Source organism: Podarcis filfolensis (genome assembly GCF_964270895.1).
Source record: "Podarcis filfolensis genome assembly, chromosome: 8".
NCBI lineage: Eukaryota > Metazoa > Chordata > Lepidosauria > Squamata > Lacertidae > Podarcis > Podarcis filfolensis.
In genome coordinates, this window is record NC_139611.1 from 89,336,243 (window position 1) to 89,360,457 (window position 24,215).

Here is a 24,215-nt window from a genome sequence, read left to right on the forward strand (position 1 = left end):
AGGGTTGGCATAGCAACTGGGCAGGGCTCCTGTGGATGTGCTGGGATGGTATCAAACCTTTCCCATTTTGTAGTCTTTCCTTCATGGAGTAAAATAAAAGTGGAACAGTGCAAATCCGATGTATGGTTGATTTTCTATGAATTTATAACAGAAGTGTAGTGTATGTAGTGTGTGAGTGTGAGTGTGTGTGAAGTTTGTACAAATTGAATGATGGGGGGGGGGGTTTCCTGCTACAGCAGGAAGAGGCCATGCCATGGAAACTGGGAGAAGTGGGGGAATCTGAGAAAACACTGTGAGGAAGAACCCAGTTCAGGAGGACACCCTTTGCTCAGAGGTGCAGAGCCAGCAGCTCAGTCAGTTCTGCTACCAGGAGGCCAAAGGACCCCGAGAGGTTTGCAGCCAACTCTACCACCTTGACCATCAGTGGCTGAAGCCAGAAAGGCACACGAAAGCTCAGATGTTGGACCTGGTGATCTTGGAGCAGTTCCTGGCTGTCCTTCCCCTGGAGATGGAGAACTGGGTGAGGGAATGCGGAGCGGAGACCACTTCCCAGGCAGTGGCCCTGGCCGAAGGTTTCCTCCTGAGTCAGGCAGAGGAGAGGAAGCAGGCAGAGCAGCAGGTGAGAGAGACTTTCCTCTGGATACTCCCAAGGGGCTCCAAAGAGGAAGGAGAGTATTCCCAAATCATTTCCTAATGGCCCATCCTTTTTTGCAAAGCATCCAAGGAATGATATTGGATAGCCCTAAATTGTTTGCGTCAGCTGCTCCTTTTCTAATCCTTTCCCCCACTCTCATTTGAATTCTTGTTGCTCTTTCAGGGGAAGGATCTGTTAGCAGAAATGGGTCCAGATTCCTCTGAGGCAGAGAAGACTCCCTTGGACTCCAGAGAGAGGCCTCTGGGTAAAGAGGAAGGAATTTTTTCTCTGTTTCGTCACATTTTGTGGATTTTGAAACTAATCTGTGAATTCTTTTCATCTTATTGGAGAAGTCAAAGGGGACCAAGAGTCCAGAGAAAGGGAGATGTGTTTTTGCACAACTAATATGTGAAATGGGTAGAAACGTCCATATTTACGTGGCAACTCCTACTTGGTTGAAGGCGCACCTGTAGAATCATAGAATCATAGAATCATAGAGTTGGAAGAGACCACAAGGGCCATCGAGTCCAACCCCCTGCCAAGCAGGAAACACCATCAGAGCACTCCTGACATATGGTTGTCAAGCCTCTGCTTAAAGACCTCCAAAGAAGGAGACTCCACCACACTCCTTGGCAGCAAATTCCACTGTCGAACAGCTCTTACTGTAAGGAAGTTCTTCCTAATGTTTAGGTGGAATCTTCTTTCTTGTAGTTTGGATCCATTGCTCCGTGTCCGCTTCTCTGGAGCAGCAGAAAACAACCTTTCTCCCTCCTCTATGTGACATCCTTTTATATATTTGAACATGGCTATCATATCACCCCTTAACCTCCTCTTCTCCAGGGTAAACATGTCCAGCTCCCTTAGCCGTTCCTCATAAGGCATCGTTTCCAGGCCTTTGACCATTTTGGTTGCCCTCCTCTGGACACATTCCAGTTTGTCAATGTCCTTCTTGAACTGTGGTGCCCAGAACTGGACACAGTACTCCAGGTGAGGTCTGACCAGAGCAGAATACAGTGGCACTATTACTTCCCTTGATCTAGATGCTATACTCCTATTGATGCAGCCCAGAATTGCATTGGCTTTTTTAGCTGCCGCGTCACACTGTTGGCTCATGTCAAGTTTGTGGTCAACCAAGACTCCTAGATCCTTTTCACATGTAGTGCTCTCAAGCCAGGTGTCACCCATCTTGTATTTGTGCCTCTCATTTTTTTTGCCCAAGTGCAATACTTTACATTTCTCCCTGTTAAAATTCATCTTGTTTGTTTTGGCCCAGTTCTCTAATCTGTCAAGGTCGTTTTGAAGTGTGATCCTGTCCTCTGGGGTGTTAGCCACCCCTCCCAGTTTGGTGTCATCTGCAAATTTGATCAGGATGCCCTTGAGTCCATCATCCAAGTCGTTGATAAAGATGTTGAATAAGACCGGGCCCAAGACAGAACCCTGTGGCACCCCACTAGTCACTCTTCTCCAGGATGAAGAGGAACCATTGATGAGCACCCTTTGGGTTCGGTCAGTCAGCCAGTTACAAATCCACTGAGTGGTAGCATAGTCAAGACCGCATTTTACCAGCTTCTTTACAAGAATATCATGGGGCACCTTGTCAAATGCCTTGCTGAAATCAAGGTAGGCTACATCCACTGCATTCCCTTCATCTACCAGGCTTGTAATTCTGTCAAAAAACGAGATCAGGTTAGTCTGACATGACTTATTTTTCAGAAATCCATGCTGACTATTGGTGATCACAGCATTCCTTTCTAGGTGCTCACAGACTGTTTGCTTAATGATCTGCTCCAGAATCTTCCCTGGTATTGATGTCAGACTGACTGGGCGGTAATTATTTGGGTCCTCTCTTTTCCCCTTTTTGAAAATAGGGACAACATTTGCCCTCCTCCAGTCTGCCGGGACTTCGCCTGTTCTCCAGGAATTCTCAAAGATGACTGCCAGTGGTTCTGAGATCACATCTGCCAGTTCTTTTAATACTCTTGGATGCAGTTCATCTGGCCCTGGAGACTTGAATACATCTAGACTAGCCAAGTATTCTTGTACTATCTCCTTAGTTATTCTGGGCTGTGTTTCCTCTGCTGAATCATTTGCTCCAAATTCTTCAGGTCGGGCATTGTTTTCTTTATCGGAGAAGACTGAGGCAAAGAAGGCATTGAGGAGTTCAGCCCTTTCTGTGTCCCCTGTTTGCATTTCACCATCTTCTCCTCTGAGTGACCCCACTGTTTCTTTGTTCTTCCTTTTGCTACGAACATACCCATAAAAGCCTTTTTTGTTGCTTTTAACCTCTCTAGCAAGCCTGAGTTCATTCTGTGCTTTAGCTTTTCTGACTTTGTGTCTACACGTGCTGGCTATTTGTTTGAATTCCTCTTTGGTGGTTTCCCCCCTTTTCCATTTTTTGTACACATCCTTTTTTAATCTTAACTCAGTTAAAAGTTCTTTAGATAGCCACCCTGGCTTCTTTAGGCACCTTCCATGTTTCCGTCTCATTGGTATTGCCTGAAGTTGTGCTTTTACTATCTCCCTCTTAACAAACTCCCAGCCATCATGAACTCCCTTTCCTTTTAGTATTACTGTCCATGGGATCTCACCAAGCACTTCCCTAAGTTTTATGAAGTCGGCTTTCTTAAAGTCGAGAAATTGAGTCCTAGTATGCTTGGCTGCTCCTTTCCGCTGTATAGTAAACTTCAGAAGAGCATGATCACTCGCGCCTAATGATCCTTCCACTTCTACCCCACTAACTAGGTCATCAACATTGGTTAGGACCAGATCTAAAATGGCTGTTCCTCTTGTTGCTTCTCCCACTTTCTGGACAATGAAGTTGTCTGCAAGGCCAGTGAGGAATCTGTTTGACCTTATGCTCTTGGCTGAGTTTGACATCCAACAAATATCCGGGTAATTGAAGTCCCCCATTACTACTATCTCCCTTCCTTTTGCATGCTTGGCCATCTGTTCCAGGAAGGCATCATCTATGTCCTCCGTTTGGCTTGGGGATCTATAGTAAACTCCCACAATGAGGTCACTGTTATTCTTCTCTCCCTTAATTTTGACCCAAATGCTCTCACTTTGGCTTTGAGGTTCTAAATCTTGGATCTCTTCACAGGTATACACATCCCTGACATATAACGCCACTCCTCCTCCTTTCTTGTCTGGTCTGTTTCTCTGAAATAGATTGTATCCCTCCATTATTACATTCCAATCGTGGGACTTATCCCACCAGGTTTCAGTGATTCCTATTGTGTCATATTTAGTTTGCTGTACCAAGAGCTCAAGCTCATCTTGTTTATTTCCCATACTTTGCGCATTAGTGTACAGACATTGAAGTCCATTAATCATTCCCCCGTGTCTCTTATTTAAGGATTTTTTCCTCCCACCACTAGGTCTGCGTGCTGTTTGCTCCATTCGGTCTATGACATTTGGATGATCATCTTCATCAATTGATAGACTCCTACCTTCAGGAGCACTGTCTCCCTCCCCCACATTAGTCAGTTTAAAGCCCTCCTGATGAGGTTTCTGAGATTTTTTGCAAAAACATTCCTCCCAACCGTTGTGAGGTGCAGCCCATCGCTTGCCAGAAGTCCATCTTCAAGAAACTGCATTCCGTGATCTAAGAATCCAAACCGTTCCTGTTTACACCATTTGCGAAGCCAGTTGTTCACTTCCACTATTTTTCCCTCTCTCCCTGGGCCACGTCGTTCAACTGGGAGGACAGATGAGATGACAATTTGTGCATTTAATTGCTTCAATTTCCTGCCCAGAGCCTCGTAATCTCTTTTGATCTTCTGGAGGCTATTGCTTGCAGTGTCATTGGTTCCCACATGAACCAAGAGGAAGGGGTATTTGTCAGTGGGTTTTATGATTCCTTGCAGTCGTTCAGTTACATCTTGGATCTTAGCCCCGGGGAGACAGCACACTTCCCGAGACATCTTGTCAGGCCCACAGATCACTGCTTCTGTTCCCCTCAGTAGGGAATCCCCTATCACCACTACACGCCTCCTCTTAGGTCTGGTCGGGGTTCTTCCGTGAGCTGTCCGTTCCAAGGTCGCCTGCACATTCCCTGAGGACTGCCTTTGCTGCTCGTCTTCATATACCTGATCGACTGTAATGAGGGAGAGATCCTCAAATGGAGTCTGCTCTTCGTCTTCCATGCTAGGGGAAAGGACCTCAAAGCGATTGCGTATTTCTAAACAATCAGAGCGAACCCTGGGCCTCCTACTTCTTTGAGTCACGTTTCTCCATATATCTGGCTCCTGTGTTGGTGAACTAGCCTCCTTCTCAGGGGAGTCCCCTGTCTCCTCCTTGGTGGAGACGGTGTGCTCTGTTGCTTCCAAGAAGAGCTCCAGCTCTCTAATTCTTTGGAGCGTAGCTACACGTTCCTCCAGTTGCTGGACTTTGTCTTTTAAGAGGGCAATCAACATGCAATTGCTGCAGGTAAAGCTGCCTGCAACCTTTGGCAAGATGGCAAACATTGCGCAGGAACCACAGGCGACTGCAGCTGTTCCCTCACCCTCCATCTTGAGAAGGTGTCGTTGGGGGTGACTACAGCGGTCCTCCATCATAAAAAGCGTGAAGACAGGACAAATAAATCCCCCCAAATAAACCTATATCTCCCCCAACAAACGTTTGAGACTAGCTCGTTTGAGACTGTAGTTTTCCTTCTGAGTGAAGCATGCGCTCTTGGCTTCCCACTTACCTTCTTCTTTCGCAGGAGACGGAACGAGGCCAGCAAGACCTGCTTGTCCACCTTTTCTTGGTGGCGGAGGGGAAGCTGCCCCTGTGGACCCAGAGCAGGTAGGAGGAAGGGGCCATGTGGGGAGAGAGGATGTCATGGACTGGGGGACACAGAGGAATGGTGGGAGGAACCGCCAAGGAAGGAGGGTTGAAGGCTCAAATAGGCTTCTAAGCAGTTCACACCTCATACCAAAGAGTGGCCAGGATTCACCCCATCAGTCCCACAATGGGGCTTTCCCCCTCTCATTCCCCTGCGCACCTTGGAGATGTCTATAGGGCTTCAGGAGGGTCCTCCCTGTCGCGAAATCTTTGCCGCGCTTTAGCAGAAATGCTAAAGTTCCAGGTTCTTCAGTGCAGTATATTTATTGTGAGCTCTATATATGCTTCCCATCAAGAATTCACATTGGAGGCAAACTGTAGTAGTGGCTGTATACAGATTTAATTTTAGGAGACTTTAAATAATATGAGGGTGAGGTTTGCAGCCGGGTTCTTTGCCACATCTGGTGCCCAATAGGAATTCCTGCTACGTACCCAGAACCGTGACTTGCAAGTCCTTGGCCAAGGTGTTTAATACCTTCTGAACAGGTTTTTAGCTGGGGCAATTAGAATAAGATCCACCATTTGACTCTTGACTCAGAACCCTTAATATAACTGACTTTTGATTTTGATTTTTTCTTTGTATATCGTATTTTTTTTTATTGCTATGGCTGGTGGCTGACCCAAATTATGATTTATTCCTTCAATGCCTCCTTCACGTCATGACCGGTCTAAATCCTTTCACGGCGTCCTTGGCATCAAAATGAAAGCCTATTTGGTGCCCGGAGAGCCTGGCGAGGAAAAGGCCCGCCAGGGGGATGTCCTTGCAGAGCCTCCCCCCCCTCTGGGCCTTTCCTGCTCCTTCTGGGGTGTTTGGTTTTTAGCCAAGAGAAAGCTTGCTCTTCATGTCTCCTCTTCCCCCCTCAGTGACTTCACAGCTCTGCTGCAGTCCCTTCCCAGATACAGAGAGTGATCTGGGGTGTCGTGGAATCCTAGAACTGGAGAATTCTGCAGGTCAGCCCAGAACTCATTGCACTGAGTTCAATGGAACTTCTTCCCTGGTAGTTCCTCTGGGGATCTCCGTTCGACCAAGCTGATATAGCTCATCTTCCGGAATCGCCTCCACGTGATTGACGACCTGAGCATCCGATAAGGCTCCAGGCACATTCCCCATTCAGCAGAGTTTCTAGCACAGGGAAGAGACGAGAGGTTTGGGCTACATTGCTAGGAGTTTTATTATCTAGCTACGCAGACAGAAAAATACACCCTCTCTCTGTGAGAGCAGAGAGCAACTGAACAACAAAGGAACAGGAAACCACTAACATCCCATCCGTCTCCCGTGAGACTTCCAACAGTATGGAATGTAAACAGAGTCTTATGACTCCAAAGCACTGCTCAGTGGCAAACAGAAATGGCAAGCATTTTCTCCTCACTTACAGGAACATTGGGAAGACAAGCTGGCCTTGTTGTGAGCCAGGTGTCCTAGAGACACAATGGGGAAAAGGGAGGGCCCACTCTGAAAGGCCCATGGAATCAAAGGGAGGCTGGGGAGGAGAACAGGTCCTCTCAGGAGTGGCTTCCGAGTGCCATGATGCGCTGGGGCAGGGCAGGGACAAATGCAGAGGGGCACTGCTGCCAATCCAGTTCCACAAAATTCATCACCCATCCTGAGTCCCTCAGAAGAAGATTCAGGAGGGGCCTGGGCCCCTCACCAACCACATGGCTGGATGGTCCTTTCCACCATTCCAGAGGCGAGACCCTCCATCCCAACCAGGGAGGGGTGTTGCTTTACTTGCCAACAAACAGGACACGCACGCCTGTTTGTTGGCATCAGGCTGCAAGAAGCTCAGGGGAAGTGGCAGGTTGGGGCCCCTAGGAGAATATCCTACACCCACAGACGCCCCATGTGGTTATCGGACAGACTAAGAGCCCTGGAGCTGGAGGAGGGAGACCTGGGCCCAGTTCCCCCCATGGCTAGGAGCTTTGGAGGGAGGCGGGGAAGATGGGGAGTGAGAGGAGCTGGTTCTGGGTGGAAACATCCACTCTGAGGAAAAGATCACCAGCTAGAGAAAGGAGTCTCTGAGCTTAGCAGGAAGGACAGTGTGTGGTGTCCTGGGAGAGTAAATCAGGCCAGGAATGAACTGGGAGGCTGAGCCAGGAGAAGGAGGAGCTGGAAAGAGACCGGCTGCTGGTAACTTCCGGTTAGCGCCGGCGCTTAATGGCGGATCTCAACCGGAGCTCCGGGAGAGATCTGCTTCGTGGGTTCGGGTCCTGTCAGCTACGGCGAAGCGGGGACCCTTAAAAATCACAGGCGCGTTGCCTGTGAACCGGAGACTCGGCGGGCACCTTTGCGCCCCCCCCCCCGACGCTGCGAAATAGCCTTTTTAAAGGCTGCGGAGCAGCGGAGGGGTTTTGGAGCGGTGCTGAGAGTCGTCTTCACCCAGCCTGCGAAGCGAAGCCGCGTCGCCATTAGCGGAGAGCGCTGACTTCTTCCCGTGAAATTGGATTATAAGAACAACTATCCGTGAGTAGGATTGACCGCTAAAATATAATCGGACTTTAAAATAAAGAAATTGGGCAGAAAAGCACTATTGTCAGAAAAGCACTATTAAATGTCTGGGTCAGATATAAAGACTTGCTGGAAAATAAAACTCCAAGGTGGCTGTCGCCAATGGAAGCTAAGGCAGTTAAAAAGTTAAATATGGAGTCCAAGTGGCCAAGATACTGGGAAATTTTGGAAAAGGAAGGTGACAAATTGAGATTGCAGAGTTTTGAGAAATTAAAAGGGAAGGTGAGAGACTGGTTGCACTATCATCAAATAAATGAAGTGTTTAAACTGGACAGTAAAATTGGCTTCCAGGTGGAAAAATCAAAATTGGAGACAGAACTGTTAGAACCCAGTACTAAGAATTTGTCCAAAATGTACAATTTACTGCTGAAATGGAATACACAAGATGAAACGGTTAAATCGGTCATGATTAAATGGGCTCAGGACATTGGTCATAATATTTTGTTTGCTGATTGGGAAAAGTTGTGGACCACCGGGATGAAATTTACGGCATGTAATGCCTTAAGAGAAAATATTATGAAAATGATATATAGGTGGTACATAACCCCAGTCAAGCTTGCAAAGCTTGCAAACCATGTGCCTGATAATAAATGTTGGAAATGTAAAGAAACTGAAGGTACATTTTTTCATCTTTGGTGGACTTGCCCGAAGATTAAGGCATTCTGGGAAATGATCTATAATGAACTTAAAAAGGTATTTAAATATACTTTCCCCAAGAAACCAGAGGCCTTTCTCTTGGGTATTGTCGGCCAAGGGGTGTTAAAGACGGATATAACTTTCTTTTTGTACGCTACAACAGCAGCTAGAATACTCATTGCGAAGTACTGGAAGACGCAAGAACTACCCACACTGGAAGAATGGCAGATGAAGGTGATAGACTACATGGGCTTGGCAGAAATGACGAGCAGAATCCGAAACCAGGGAAGAGAGGCAGCGCAAGAAGAATGGAAAAAATTCAAGGACTATTTAAAGAAATATTACAAGGTTAATGAAAGTTAGAATGATGTTGGACTGGAAAGTAAATGGTTACTATTAGCAATGGTTAAGACAAGGAGAATAAGGAAGAATAGTCTAAATTTAAATTAAAATAAGGGAAGATTTGCTGAACAATCGATAAGAATTTGGAATACAGAAAGGGGAGGCATGAGGAAGTCGGGGAAGAAAGGTATATGAAATTAGGTTATGAAATGATACATGTTTTTTGTTCTGTTTTTGTCTTTGTAGGTTTATGTTTGTTGTGTTGTGTTTATATGGAAAAAATAAAAATATTTTTTTTTTTTTAAAAAAAAAAGGAAAGAGACCGGCTGCTGAGCTCTCATCCCAGTCAGGAGGGGAGAGATCCTTCTAGAAAGAGAAGACTCCCAAACCAGAGATCCCTTGGGTCTTTGGCTTGGAGTACCTCGGGAGTAGGGTAACTGGCAGAAAGTGCCACCTTGTTAAGAGCCAAAGTCTTAAGTGTGAAACAACTGAGAAAACCTTGAAGGGAAATAACATTGTAAACTGAACTATCCTAAGTTTTATCCACTCGTGTCATAAACTTCCTTGTTAAATAAAATCGTTAATGTTTATTTGAACAATTCTTGCCTGAGACTCCCAATTAGTAAGTTTTACCTCACGCAAGTCCCCCACAAGATAATCTGAGGTAGTTGGTGGGTATTTGTGGAAATTGTGTTCTGTGAGGTGGGTGCACTATATTTAAGAGAGAGAACGGGCCCAAGGCTGCCGGGGGGGGAAGAGCCCTTGCGTCATCGCATATTAATTGGGGGCAGAGGTGGGATAGGAAGTTAAAACCCACACAGATCCTATTTAGTTTTGAGCGGACTGGCAGACTTCAACATTCATGAGGAAAACTGGGTGCTGCACTTACGCCCACAGATATGTGGAATTTTGAGTGAAATATACTCAGATCTCAGAGAGGATGAAACCTCTGATTCCCTCACATTTAAAGAGAGAGTGAAAGTGCGCTTTGGACTGACTGCAGAACAAAGCCAAAAAGCCTTTCGTGAAATTAAAAGGAAACCAGGAGAGACTTAGGCCCAACTGGGTAGCCGAATTGACAAAGCTCTGGACAGATGGGAGGAAAGTTAGATGAGCTCAAACAGCTCATCAGTTTAGAGCAATGTTTTCAAGAGGTTCCTGCTCATTTAGGCTGAAAACAGTAACTGAAGTCTCTACCTTGGGAGATGAAATCAAAGGAGACTTCGGGGGAGCAGTAATAGTCCCTTCCAGAAAAAGTAACCCAGGGAGGAAGTGGGGTCTCAAAACGACAACCCTGAAGGCCAGGCCCAAGGGTGCCGGGGGGGAAAAAGCCGTGATACGAAGTCAAATCCCACACAGAAACGTACCCAGAGACACAGAACAAGCAGTTTAATAAAGGAGTGAAGCTATTTGATTAAAAAGAGAAAAAAATCCTGTCAGAAAATGACCAGCAAGCGCCAAGCCAAAGAGACTCGGGATGACCCAGCTGCTGCGTCTGAGGAGAATCCTAATATACTGAGTTAGAGATGATGAGGCTAAGATGGGAATTGTCTAAGGTTGAAGCAGAGAAAGAAAGAGAAGAGGCCAGAATGGCTGCTGCCCTTCATCTAGCAGAGATACAGGCTGAGAGAGAGAGAGATGAGCCCAAGAAGAAAGAGACAGGGAGGCCAAGATGGCCCATGAAAAAGAGATGCTTCCTTTAAAAATGGAGGAGATTAAGGCGAGGGCAGAACTGCCGCAAGCAATGTTGGGGGTGGAGATTTTACCTCAGCAAATGTAAAGTATGTACAGTGGTACCTTGGGTTACAGACGCTTCAGGTTACAGACTCCGCTAACCCAGAAATAGTACCTCGGGTTAAGAACTTTGCTTCAGGATGAGAACAGAAATCATGTTCCGGCGGCACATGAACAGTTTCAGGAGGTCCCAGAAGAGTTTCAGGTTACAAATGGACCTCCAGAGCGAATTAAGTACTTAACCCGAGGTACCACTGTAAAAGGTGATGGTGTGCAGGCCTAACGGTCCAAGCTTCAAAATGCCAGTTTTCAAAATGAGGCAAGTCAAATATTTCGGTCCCAAGGGGTGGAAATATACAACCTGATTGGAGCAAGGCAAAGGTCCTTCAAGAGGGGCCTGGACCCTCCACAAAAAGAGAAAGAAGAGCTTTTCTGGGGGGAGTGGGATCTTGTCCTCCATTTATTCCTCCTTTTAGCCCCCATGCTGCTCCTTGACATGACTGGGTGAAGAAAGGCCAGCCAGACAAGAGCATTTGGAGGGACCAGTGCCAGGCAGCCCTAGATCCGGGGTCAGCAAGCTTTTCCAGCCGGGGGCCGGTCCACCGTCCCTCAGACCTTGTGGGGGGCCGGACTATATTTTTTGGGGGGAATGAACGAATTCCTATGCCCCACAAAGAACCCAGAGATGCATTTTAAGTAGCAGGACACATTCTACTCATGTAAAAACACGCCGATTCCCGGACCGTCCGGGGGCCGGATTGAGAAGGCGATTGGGCCGCATCCGGCCCCCGGGCCTTAGGTTGCCTCCCCTGGCCTAGATGGACCTTGGGGTCCCTTCCAACTTTAGGATTCTGTTCTTCATTTTGGAAGGCGGACAAGGAGCAAGAGCAACCTGCCGTCACAGAAGGGTCTTCATCTCCTTGGTTGCCCTTCTCTGGGAGGGTGGGCAGATTGTGAGGAGCAAAAACGAGGATGCGATGATGACGCTCACTTTCAATACTCCTACTATAGGGAGGCTAGAGAAGCTGTGAGATGTTTTGCTGAGGGGGGGCAGGGGAAGAGAAGAGGAAAGCAAGCCTTCCACCCCCAGTTATGTCTCCTCCAGAACGCCTGGCCAGAGACATTTGGACAGAAAAATCCACCTGGACAGAAATTTTACCCCTGAAAAGGAGGACGTGTCCTGGGAAAAGAGGACACATGGCAACCCTTCTTCTCTGGCGTCCCTCGTAGCCGAGTAAGACTGTCTTCCCTAAACACGGTTTCAACCATGAGGCCCTCAGTGACTGTGGGGGCCAATTCTGGATCCAGGCGTCCTTCCTTGCCTGGTTGAAGGAGCTGTGAAGACCCGCTGATTCCAGAGGATGAGGAGTGTCAAACACACCGTTTAATCCACACGGGTCTGGCACCCGGTGTTGGCAACCCAAGTCGAAATCCAATTCCAACATTGATGAAATTGAGGTATTTTACGGGGCTTGGGCACCTGCAAACCTATAACCATGTCACCGGAGGGGGAATAAAAGGCTTCCTAGGAAAACCCCCTTGGCTGCTCCTGTGTTGCTTCCAAGGCGACGTCGCTAACAGAGAAGAACATGGGATATTGATGGCTGAAATACAGACACAAAGCAGCAGATGGGACAACACAGAGTGGCCCCCCCCGCCATGTCTGGCAATGTCTCCCCCCTCCAGCCCCCCCGGGACCCCCTCTTGCTGGGACAGGGCTCTCTGCCCCGCAGCCCCCCAGACCCGCCCAGGGGCCCCCAAGAGAGCCCCCCCCGATCCCCCATCTGACCCCCCTAAAGACCCCCCTCTCCCCCGCCCAGCCCCAGGCAGAGAGAGGGGCTCCTCCTCCGGGACACGGATTCCCCCTTCCCACGCACACGCGCCAGGCGCCCCCCCTCCCCTCGGCCCCGCACCCTCCCAGGCCCCCCTCTTGCTGGGACAGGGCTCTCTGCCCCCCAGGAGCCCCGGGTCCCCAACCTGGCCCCCCCAAGACCCCCCTGGAAGGCTCCCCGCTCCCCCCAGGCAGAGAGAGGGGCTCCTCCTCCGGGACACGGGTTCCCCCTTCCCACGCACACGCGCCAGGCGCCCCTCTTGCTGGGACAGGGCTCTCTGCCCCGCAGCCCCCCCAGGAGCCCCCAAGAGAGACACCCCGGGTCCCCCCAGGTAGAGAGAGGGGCTCCTCCTCCGGGACACGGGTTCCCCCTTCCCACGCACACGCGCCCAGTCCGGCGCCCCTCCTCTCCCCCATTGGGCGGCCTCTTCCCCTCCGAGGGAGCAGCTCTGCGCCTGCGCGACGCCCCTGACGGCTCCGCGGGAGAGAGAAGGGTTAAGGGGCGCCGAGCTGGCTTCCTAGAGAGGACAGGAAAGGAAGGCGGGCCGCTCCTCCTCCCCTCTGACGTCCCTTCCGGGCAGAGCGGCCTCGCCTTCGCCTGCCGGGCTCTGGTGGGTCTCCTCTCGGGGTAAGCCTGCGGAACTCCCTGCTCCGGGAGGCGGGAAGGGGAGGGAAGAGAGGCTGGGGGTCCGGGAGGGAGCCAGAGGGACCTCAGGCCCCTGGCCAGGGAGGTGGGACTGGAAGACAGCTAGGAGGGAGAAGGACATTAGGAGGGGCATAATTGTGAGGGAGAAGTATATTAAGAGGGGCATAATTGTGAGGGAGAAGTATATTAAGAGGGACATTATTATGAGGGAGAAGGACATTAGGAGGGACATTATTGTGAGGGAGAAGTATATTAAGAGGGACATTATTATGAGGGAGAAGTATATTAAGAGGGACATTATTATGAGGGAGAAGGACATTAGGAGGGACATTATTGTGAGGGAGAAGTATATTAGGAGGGGCATAATTGTGAGGGAGAAGTATATTAAGAGGGACATAATTATGAGGGAGAAGTATATTAAAAGGGACATTATTGTGAGGGAGAAGTATATTAGGAGGGACATTATTATGAGGGAGAAGTATATTAAGAGGGACATTATTATGAGGGAGAAGGACATTAGGAGGGACATTATTGTGAGGGAGAAGTATATTAAGAGGGACATTATTATGAGGGAGAAGGACATTAGGAGGGGCATAATTGCGAGGGAGAAGTATATTAAGAGGGACATTATTGTGAGGGAGAAGTATATTAAGAGGGACATTATTGTGAGGGAGAAGTATATTAAGAGGGACATTATTGTGAGGGAGAAGTATATTAGGAGGGACATAATTGTGAGGGAGAAGTATATTAGGAGGGACATAATTGTGAGGGAGAATGACATTAGGAGGGGCATAATTGCGAGGGAGAAGGACATTAGGAGGGACATTATTATGAGGGAGAAGTATATTAAGAGGGAAATTATTGTGAGGGAGAAGTACATTAGGAGGGACATTATTATGAGGGAGAAGGACATTAGGAGGGACATTATTATGAGGGAGAAGGACATTAGGAGGGGCATTATTGTGAGGGAGAAGTACATTAGGAGGGACATTATTGTGAGGGAGAAGTACATTAGGAGGGACATTATTATGAGGGAGAAGGACATTAGGAGGGACATTATTATGAGGGAGAAGGACATTAGGAGGGGCATTATTGTGAGGGAGAAGTACATTAGGAGGGACATTATTATGAGGGAGAAGGACATTAGGAGGGACATTATTATGAGGGAGAAGGACATTAGGAGGGGCATTATTGTGAGGGAGAAGTACATTAGGAGGGACATTATTATGAGGGAGAAGGACGTTAGGAGGGACATTATTATGAGGGAGAAGGACATTAGGAGGGGCATAATTGTGAGGGAGAAGGACATTAGGAGGGAAATACCATGAAGATGACGCTTCCCTTCTCTCTCTGTTAACAAATCTCTGTATGTCGGCCATTTTCGCTCCCTAATTCATAGTCCAGTTTCTGAGGCATCTTCCAGGGCAGTTCCACCCAGAGGGCCTTGCCACTGTCCCATCGGAAGTCCCAAAGGGACGGTGGCTGGAGCTAGACATGAGCCCTGCTGCTCACCAAGCCACCCAAGCAGATATGGCTGGGTTGGGGCGAAGCTCTGGACTATGAAGTGGGGTTGGGAGGGACCTTGCCTTGGCTCCAGACTACACTCACTTGTCACTCACAGTTATGACCTCCCTCCCCCTCCCCCCCCCCGACAGCTTGGAGTCTGAGCTGTGGTGCAATCCAGCCCAGGTTCCAGATTACACTTGATACTAATTACACTTGATTCAAATGACTTGATACAAATGACTTGATACAAATGACTCACTTGTCATTCACAGTTATGACTTCTCCCTCCCCCTTTTCCCACCCATACAGCTTGGAGTCTGAGCTGTGGTGCAATCCAGCCCTGGTTCCTAGCAAGACTCAGCCACGCTTCCTCAGGAAACATTCTTCTCCTCTTCATCTTACAATAGAATAGTGTGTTTGATCCATAGGATTTTCTGCACCTCACATTAGTACCCACAGAACTTGGCAGAGGACCAAGCGGCTCCTTCCAGTCTCTTGGAGACTTCCGGAGAGCCCAGATGGATGAGCAAGACTCAGCTGGCCCTGAAGCAGGAAGAGGTCATGCCATGGAAACTGGGAACAGTGGGGAATTCTGGGAAAACTCCGTGCAGAAGAACCCAAGTGAGGAGGACACCCCTTGCTCAGAGGTGCAGAGCCAGCAGCTCAGGCAGTTCTGCTACCAGGAGGCCAAAGGACCCCGAGAGGTTTGCAGCCAACTCTGCCACCTTGACCATCAGTGGCTGAAGCCAGAAAGGCACACGAAAGCTCAGATGTTGGACCTGGTGATCTTGGAGCAGTTCCTGGCTGTCCTTCCTCTGGAGATGGAGAGCTGGGTGAGGGAATGCGGAGCGGAGACCAGTTCCCAGGCGGTGGCCCTGGCCGAAGGTTTCCTCCTGAGTCAGGCAGAGGAGAGGAAGCAGGCAGAGCAGCAGGTGAGAGAGACTTTCCTCTGGATACTCCCAAGGGGCTCCAAAGAGGAGGGAGAGTATTCCCAAATCATTTCCTAATGGCCCATCCTTTTTTGGAAAGCATCTAGGAACAGATCTTCTTCTTCTGCTTCTTCATATTATTATTATTATTAATACCACACCCATGTGGCTAGGTGCCTTCCAGCACATATAAAAGCATAAGAGGACATCAGATGTCTTCTAAAAGTTATGCATTTTCTTATCTCCTTATCACCTGATGGGAGGGCATTCCCCAGGGTGGGTGCCACTGTGGAGAAGGTCTTCTGCCTGGTTCCCTGTAACTTCACTTACCACAGGGAGGGAATCAGCAGAAGACCCTCGGAACTGGACCTCAGTTCATGGAGACGCTCCTGTGGGTATAGTGGGCCTTTGAGGCCGTTTAGGGCTTTAAGGTTCAGCACCAACACTTTGAATGGTGCTGGGAAACGTTCTGGGAGCCAGTGAAGATCCTTGAGGACCAATGTTTGATGGTCCTGGCAGCCAACCCCAGACACCAGTCTAGCAGAAGCAGGAAGCAGCTTTCACCTCTGTCCCCCGAAAGCGCTTGCCTCTGCCATTCCTTTTCTAACCCTTCTCCCCATTCTCTGTTTTGAATCCTTGTTGCTCTTTCAGAGGAAGGATCTTTTGGCAGAAATGGGTCTTGATTCTTCTGAGGCAGAGAAGACTCCGTTGGACGCCAGAGTGAGGCCTCTGGGTAAGGAGGAAGGAGTGTTTTCTCCCCCGTTTTGTCACATTCTCTTGGTTTTGAAACTGTGAGTTCTTTGCATCTTTTGGGGGAAGACACCTGGAGCCCAGAGCTCAGAGGCGTGGAACTCTATTTTTGCACAACTAATATATGAAATGGGTACAAATGTCCAAATGTACTCAGCAGGGGAGACGTTTATGATAGTAATTTGATTAGTTTACAATTACAGTTCTATAATAGCCTCATTATAACAATGCGAAATTAGAATACAATTACTAATATCAATCTTTAAGATATCAAATTATATAATATAGGCGGCCCCCGCATGCTAAAACAGATGGTTTGATGATTTTCTTGATATCTGTATTCCAAAATCTCATTAATTTCAATTACACTCCTGTCAAGATAACAATGCTTTATACAACAACTGCAATATTAATGACTTCCATTCGTATTGAAACATCAAATAATATATAAAACTACAAGTGAGGCACTCCAGCGATATCCTTACTCTTCCCATGTGTGGCAAACTTTCTGTTCGTGATATTTCTTCCTGTCCTTGTAAAATATTCTGTCTATCTTTTCTTGGTTGTTGCTGTTCTCCATCATTCCTTGGGCGGAGCTAATATCCCATTGTGGTTTCAGAAATTCTCCATCGCTCTGTCCTGTGCTTCGTTGTTTGGCAACTTTAACAGCAGCTTCAAAAATCAAAATGTCCAAATGAATAACCTCTTTTTGCCATTTTTCGTCTCCGCCTGGGAAAGAGAGGGATCTGTCAGAACTGCAATTGACTCAGTAATAAACCTTATCAGCTCCCTCAAAACTTTCAGATTCCTTACATCCCTCTGTCTGGCCTAAGAGAAATGCGCATTTATTCAATTAGATTAAATTCCAAGTCCTTTTAGCATTATTCAGTTCAGTCTGTATATAATAAAGGATGGGGAAGAGTCAGCTCTAATTTTCCATCGTAAACATTTTGAAAAATAGAGCTTCCCTCCCTTTTTCCTCCCCCCCCCACGCACAGTTCCATTTGATGTTATATTCCATATCTGCAGTCCAGTTTCATCCCTGCTCACCTGTACATAGATATTTTCAACTAGTATTCAATCGCAGGCTACCAATTCATTAATGTAGAGAAGAAAACTTTATATAAAGAAGCCATAGTCTCCCCTCCCCCCACTCATTGTCTTTTGCAGCAAATGAAGTCTTCTCTCAGATTCAAACCTTAAAGACTCTGCAGCTGGTTCAATTCCGCAGTTTATTATCTCTTTCAGCAACGCCTGTACATTAGTCCAAGTTGAGCTCTAATTGACAGGAGAACCTCTGCTTCTTAATGGCAGCGAAGGAGGGTTTTCGGCAGGCGAAGGGCTTTTGCACTCAGCGCCTCCCTGCCTCCCGCAATCCATGCCGGAGCCGGAACCTGGTACCGAGACGAACTGGAATTGAAGCCCGTTCCCCCTTGTCCCTGGGGGCAACTTGCAAGGAGAATTACCCTCAGTCAGCATTGTTTTTCCTTCGCCAACGACCTCCCGCTGCCTCCATTAAGGCAGAGCGGAACCGGAAGCTAGCAGGGGAGACTTGGACAAGCCCCATCTGTACTTAGAGATGCACTTACAGTTTCCCACTTACATTTTCTCTCCCAGGTGACGGAATGATGCCACCAAGACCTGCTCCCTCATCTTTTCATGGTGGTGGAGGGGAGGCAGCAGCTGTGGACCCAGATCAGGTAGGGGGAAGGAGCCTTGTGGGGAAGGACTGCTTGGATGCAGACTGGCTGCATGCAGAGGAATGGTGGGAGGAGCCAGAGAATTGGGATCCGACTGGGAGGAGGAGGAGGAGGAGGAGGTGTCTGAAGCTGGAGAGGGAAGAGGGCTGAGGGAGCAGAGGGAGTCTGTGGCAGAGAGCAGCCCAGACTCCGAGGCAGAAGCTGCAGCAGGAGAGAGGGATAAGGAAGGCAGAGAGGGGTCTGGCCGCTGTAGAAAACAACAGAGCCAAGTGAATGTTCTCTAAGAGGACAGCCTTTTTCCTGTTCTGTTAGGGTCCAGTGTGCTTTGAAGATGTAGCTGTCCATTTCACTGATGAGGAGTGGGCGTTGCTGGATCCTGACCAGAGAGCTCTCCATAAGGAAGTCATGGAGGAGAATCGTGGGATCTTGGACTCTCTCGGTAAGGCTCCCTATTGGATCATCCTATCTGTTTTGTAATTCAAGACATCTCTCTATGTGATGAACCTCTGATATTTCAATGGGGCTCAACAGCGCCACCCACAGCACCTGGGATGTTAACACTCCTACAGGAAACCTTGGATGGATGGCTATTGATTGTTTTCCCTGTGAATATTCTTCCTCCAGTTCTGTCGTTTAAAACCATGATCAGGCTGTCTGAACTGCCCAGGCCTTCTTAAATGTAGGATTCAGAGTGATTTGGGATGTTGAAGTAGCTTCAGTCAAGTTTCCTGCTTTTGTTCTTGCTTCTGTCTCTCTCTGGTTGACCAAAGAGTCGCTTGACATTGGAGATGGCACAGATTCCACGACTGAACCAAACAAACTCCATCCCAAAACAGAGCCAGGCTTTTTGAATCTCCGGCAGTGAACCCTGTAGTAACAATAATGATAATTTTATTATTTTTACCCTGCCCATCTGACTGGGTGGCCCCAGCCACTCTGGGCAACTTCCAACAAATAGAAAAACATAATAAAACATCAAACATTAAAAACTTCCAAATACAGAGGTGCCTTCAGAAGTCCTCTAAAAGTTGCATAGTTATTTCCTTGACATCTGATGGGAGGGCGTTCCACAGGGTGGGTGCCTCTACTGAGAAGGCCCCCTGCCTCGTCCCCTGTAACTTCTCACAAAAATGTAACATTTAAGTACAGTGGTACTTTGGGTTAAGAACTTAATTCGTTCCGTAGGTCTGTTCTTGACCTGAAACTGTTCTTAACCTGAAGCACCACTTTAGCTAATGGGGTCTCCTGCTGCCGCTGCGCTGCCAGAGCACAATTTCTCTTCTCATCCTGAAGCAAAGTTCTTAACCTGAGGTGCTATTTCTAGGTTAGCGGAGTCTGTAACCTGAAGCCTATGTAACCTGAGATACCAGTGTAAGGAAACTTGAATAATAATAATAATACTGATATGACAAGTTTCTGCTGCACTCTGTGATGTCGAGAATTTAAGAAAACATCCAAATTGGTTTAAGGTGATGCACATCATCATTAAATTTTTAGCCACTAAAGAAATTTAAATTTGGCAGCTGCTACACACATTTCTTCAATATACAAAATGTGTTTTTCAGCACACAGAAGTTCATTCCCCTACCACAAGGTAGCTGACTATGACCAAGTCAGTCCAGAGTCAATGTTCTTACAGTTTGTTTAGATTTATTACTGCATATTGAACAACGTAGCATATTAAATACAGTTGTACCTCGGGTTAAGAACTTAATTCGTTCCGGAGGTCCTTTCTTAACCTGAAACTGTTTTTAACCTGAAGCACCACTTTAGCTAATGGGGTCTCCCGCTGTTGACGCTGCGCCGCCGGGGCATGTTCTTATCCTGAAGCAAAATTCTTAAACTGAAGCATTATTTCTGGGTTAGCAGAGTCTGTAACCTGAAGCGCATGTAACCCGAGGTACCACTGTATATCTTAATTTTGAACAGGGAGCTTTCCCGCTTTGGCCACCTTTAAAATAATAATGAAAGCACATTTTATTTATGAAGATAGTACAGATCCATATTTAAATTTGAACAAAATGATGTTACCAGGTTAAACTGTACTTTTAAAAACTAGAGAGAGAAAACATATAATATTCAACTTGATTTGTATACAAAACTAGACATTTTTACAGAACAAAAGGAACATTATAACATCTAACTCCCTTCAGTTCTTCCCCTGTCCCAAGCATTAATCAGCATTGTTCCATAATTTGGGACTGCACTTCTTCCTGAGACTCTAATCCGTTTGCCTCTTAGTTTCAGGTGGTGATGAATTGGAAATGAAGAACAAGGGAGACTACAACGAAATCCACACAGTGGAGGAGCCATATCAGGATTCAGACTGTGGAGAGGGCTTCAGTCAGAGCTCCCATTCCACTTCCCATCAAAGAAATCCCCTTGAGAAGAAACACTATCACTGCTTGGAGTGTGGAAAGAGCTTCAGTAACAGCAACGATCTCACTTCCCATCGTAGAATTCATACAGGGGAGAAACCCTATCAGTGCGTGGAATGTGGAAAGAGCTTCAGTCAGAGCTCCCATCTCACTTCCCATTGTAGAATTCATACAGGGGAGAAACCCTATCAGTGCTTGGAATGTGGAAAAAGTTTCAGGAAGAGCTCCGATCTCACTTCCCATCAAAGGATTCATACTGGGGAGAAACTCTATCAGTGCATGGAATGTGGAAAGAGCTTCAATCAAAGGGTCATGCTCACCTCCCATCAAAGGATTCATACAGGGGAGAAACCATATCAGTGCGTGGAATGTGGAAAGAGCTTCAGTCAGAGCTCTCAACTCACTTCCCATCAAAGGATTCATACAGGGGAGAAACCCTATCAGTGCGTGGAATGTGGAAAGAGCTTCAGTCAGAGCTCCCATCTCATTTCCCATCAAAGGATTCATACAGGGGAGAAACCATATCACTGCTTGGAGTGTGGAAAGAGCTTCAGTCACAGGCATGCTCTCACTTCCCATCGTAGAATTCATACAGGGGAAAAACCATATCAGTGCGTGGAATGTGGAAAGAGCTTCAATCGTAGTGCCCATCTCACTTTCCATAAAAGGATTCATACAGGGGAGAAACCCTATCAGTGCGTGGAATGTGGAAAGAGCTTCAGTCAGAGCTCCCAACTCACTTCCCATCGAAGGATTCATACAGGGGAGAAACCCCATCAGTGCATGGAATGTGGAAAGAGCTTCATTCAGAGGGCCCATCTCACTTCCCATCAAAGGATTCATACAGGGGAGAAACCCTATCAGTGCTTGGAATGTGGAATGAGCTTCACCAGGAAAGAAATTCTCACTTCCCATCAAAGGATTCATACAGGGGAGAAACCCTATCACTGCTTGGAGTGTGGAAAGAGCTTCAATCAAAGGGCCATGCTCACTTCCCATCAAAGGAATCATACTGGGGAGAAACCCTATCAGTGTGTGGAATGTGAAAAGAGCTTCATTGATAGACGCTATCTCATTACCCACCAGAGAATTCATACAGGGGAGAAACCCTATCAGTGTGTGGAATGTGGAAAGAGATTCAGAAAATGCTCAGATCTCACTTCTCATCAAAGGATTCATACAGGGGAGAAACCCTATCAGTGTGTGGAATGCGGAAAAAGCTTCCGTCAGAGTGGTAAGCTCACTTCCCATCAAAGAATTCATACAGGGGAGAAACCCTTTCAGTGCATGGAATGTGGAAAGAGCTTCACCTGGAAAGAAAGTCTCACTTCCCATCGTAGAATTCATACAGGGGAGAAACCATATCATTGCTTGGAGTGTGGAAAGAGCTTCAGTCAAAACCAGGGTTTCACTTTCCATCGTAGAATTCATACAGGGGAGAAACCCTATCAGTGCGTGGAATGTGGAAAGAGCTTCAGTCAGAGTTCCCGACTCACTTCCCATCAAAGGATTCATACAGGGGAGAAACCCTATCAGTGCGTGGAATGTGGAAAGAGCTTCAGTCAAAGCAACAATCTCATTTCCCATCAGAGAATTCACACACGGTAGAAACTGTTTCAGTGCCAAGAGTGTGATCGGAGGGATTTATGAAACTCTGGTCTCATTTTTAAAGTTCTTTTAAAAAATAGAATTGGAGCTCTTAAAAGGACTGGCTGAAAAAGCTAAAATCAAGACAGGCTTGGACAAGTTTGTTTCTCTTTGAAGGAAAATATTTCTTCTATTCTGAGCCACTTAAAGAGAATTGAATTCCTGCAAGACAACCACTCTTATCTGGACACCTTATTTATTATTCTTTTTTCTGTTTTAATTACCTCTCTTAAAGTAATTATTCGGTTTATTTGTTTAATTCGAATCTTAATTTGAGAAATTGGATTTTATGTTGAACAGCTTATGTGTGTTGGGTATCAGGCTGGAAGGAAGAGGGAGGGGTGGAAAAATGCAGGAAACAGGATCTCTTAGGAAAGAGTTATTCTGTGACCTTGACAAACTGATAAGGTGCTGCTGGAAAATAGGCTGCTTTGAGAACAAGGGAGAGGGAGATTTTGAATATGGCAGTTCAAAAACAGTTTACACCAGGCCTGTGTTAAATTTGGAGAAGCTATTAGCCCAAATTGATAAAAATAATGAAATGGAGACAAATTTGACCGCTAATGTAGAGACACTGACAAAGGAAACAGAAGCACTAGATATCTCCATGAAAGGAAGGGAGGAGAAGTCTGAAAAGCTGGAAGACAAAAAATGGAAATCAGAACAGGAGACGCTTAGGATTGATGTGGACGGTTTGGGTGGAAGATAAGAGGCAATTGCGGGCGCTTTGGCAGTTCTTGAGATGAGACAGAAAGCCCATCCTCTGAGACGGAGAGGAGGGAGGAGAGCAGGATTTTAGCAAAGGTTTGAGCGGAGTGGCTGGGAGTGGAAGAGGAATTCATGGAGGAGGCGCCACCCTCCTCACAGCCGGGGGGGTGACTTTTGGGTAGAAAACCAATGTGAATAAATCCCCCCAGTGCCACCCCCTGGCCGGTCTTCCTGTCTCCCTCTCCCTGTGCCCCCACCCTGCCCAAATCAAAGTCCCAGCCAGCAGCTGCCCCCCAGGCCTTCCTCCGCCCATCTTGGGGCCTCAAGGCATGCGGGCATAATTTGGTGGGGGGCCAGGCTGGGCTCAGGGGTCTGCTTTCCTCTCCTTACACTGGGAAGCTTGTCTACTAACTAATGGATAAAGGGTTGTTTGGAAGACTAAGCCCTCGCTAACCCCTACCCTGTTTTGAGGAAAACCCGCAGGAGGAGCGGGTAAGGGAGGCAGAACTAGGAAGTCCAGAAGTGACCGAGGCCGAGCAGCCACCGGAACCAGAACCACAACCGAGTGGACCAGCGGCGTCCAACCCAACGACCCCGTCACAACCGGCAGCCCTGGAACAAGAGCCAGAACCAGGAACCCCTACCGATAGACACCCAAGACCATAACGACTATGAATGCTAACCTTCTGGGCACAACGGGAACTTAGAGGGGAGGGGGCTTATGTACTAAGCTTGGATCCTAGAACAAAAGGCATGTAGGATCCTAGAATGCAACAACTGATTGGCTTGCAGGAAAAGACCAATCCGGCTCCAGGAGGGAAGCAGAATCAGCCAGTCAGACGGGACTACCACAAGTCATATGTAGGTGACTGGCGTACCTTAAAGACTACAAAAGACTTATGACTACGAAAGACTACTTAAAGACTTCTGGGCGCAATGGGAACGTAGAGGGGAGGGGGGTTATGTACTAAGCTTTGAGCCTAGAACAAAAGGCAAGTAGGAACCTAGAATGCAACAAATGATTGGCTTGCAGGAAAAGAGCAATCAGGCTCCAGGAGGGAAGCAGAATCAGCCAGACTAATTGTGTAAATAATGTATATAACAGCCTGAGGTTTGGGGGGCCATTAAATCACTGCTTTACAAGCTGCAATAAAGAGCATGAAATCACTACAGGACTCCTGAGTAGATTTCAGAGAATCTAATGCATCTTTGGTTGGGATTGTCCAGCAAGGAGATTGGAGATGGTTGCCAGTCAAAGGGTAGTTTAAGACACAGGGGGGAAAGAGCTCCTTGTGAAAGGGGGGGCAGTTTTGGGAGACATTCCAGACGTGGCATTGGCAGCCAGATGAGGAATCCTGGAAGAGGACACTCCAGGCTCATCTAGTCCAACCCCTGCAATTTAGGAACCCTGGTTCTTAGTCCCGCCAGCTCCCTTGAACTG

General features: G+C 47.5%; 2 protein-coding genes across 6 annotated transcripts in view; both read left to right on the forward strand.

Moving 5' to 3' along the window:
- Positions 1-325: 325 nt before the first annotated feature.
- The window catches only part of LOC310768601 (uncharacterized protein), a 79,343-nt gene continuing 55,453 nt past the window's right edge, over positions 326-24,215 (forward strand). The window contains exons 1-6 of one of the 5 annotated variants that reach the window (XR_014551356.1): positions 14,972-15,594; positions 16,243-16,324; positions 17,959-18,041; positions 18,354-18,480; positions 20,283-23,119; positions 23,534-23,939. Coding sequence is in view for 3 of the 5 variants with exons in the window: in XM_083626994.1 (XP_083483120.1) it covers positions 15,181-15,594; positions 16,243-16,324; positions 17,959-18,041; positions 18,354-18,480; positions 20,289-22,027 (2,445 nt within the window). In the remaining 2 variants the exon portion in view is untranslated. Of the gene's footprint in view, positions 620-817; positions 900-5,339; positions 5,423-14,971; positions 15,595-16,242; positions 16,325-17,958; positions 18,042-18,353; positions 18,481-20,282; positions 23,120-23,533; positions 23,940-24,215 lie in introns of those variants that run through there. The other 4 variants (XM_083626995.1, XR_014551355.1, XM_083626994.1 and 1 more) reach the window with 4 other exon arrangements.
- The window catches only part of LOC310768555 (uncharacterized protein), a 64,415-nt gene continuing 53,165 nt past the window's right edge, over positions 12,966-24,215 (forward strand). The window contains exon 1 of the mRNA XM_083626783.1: positions 12,966-13,121. The gene's annotated coding sequence lies outside the window, so the exon portion shown is untranslated. The remainder of the gene's footprint in view (positions 13,122-24,215) is intronic.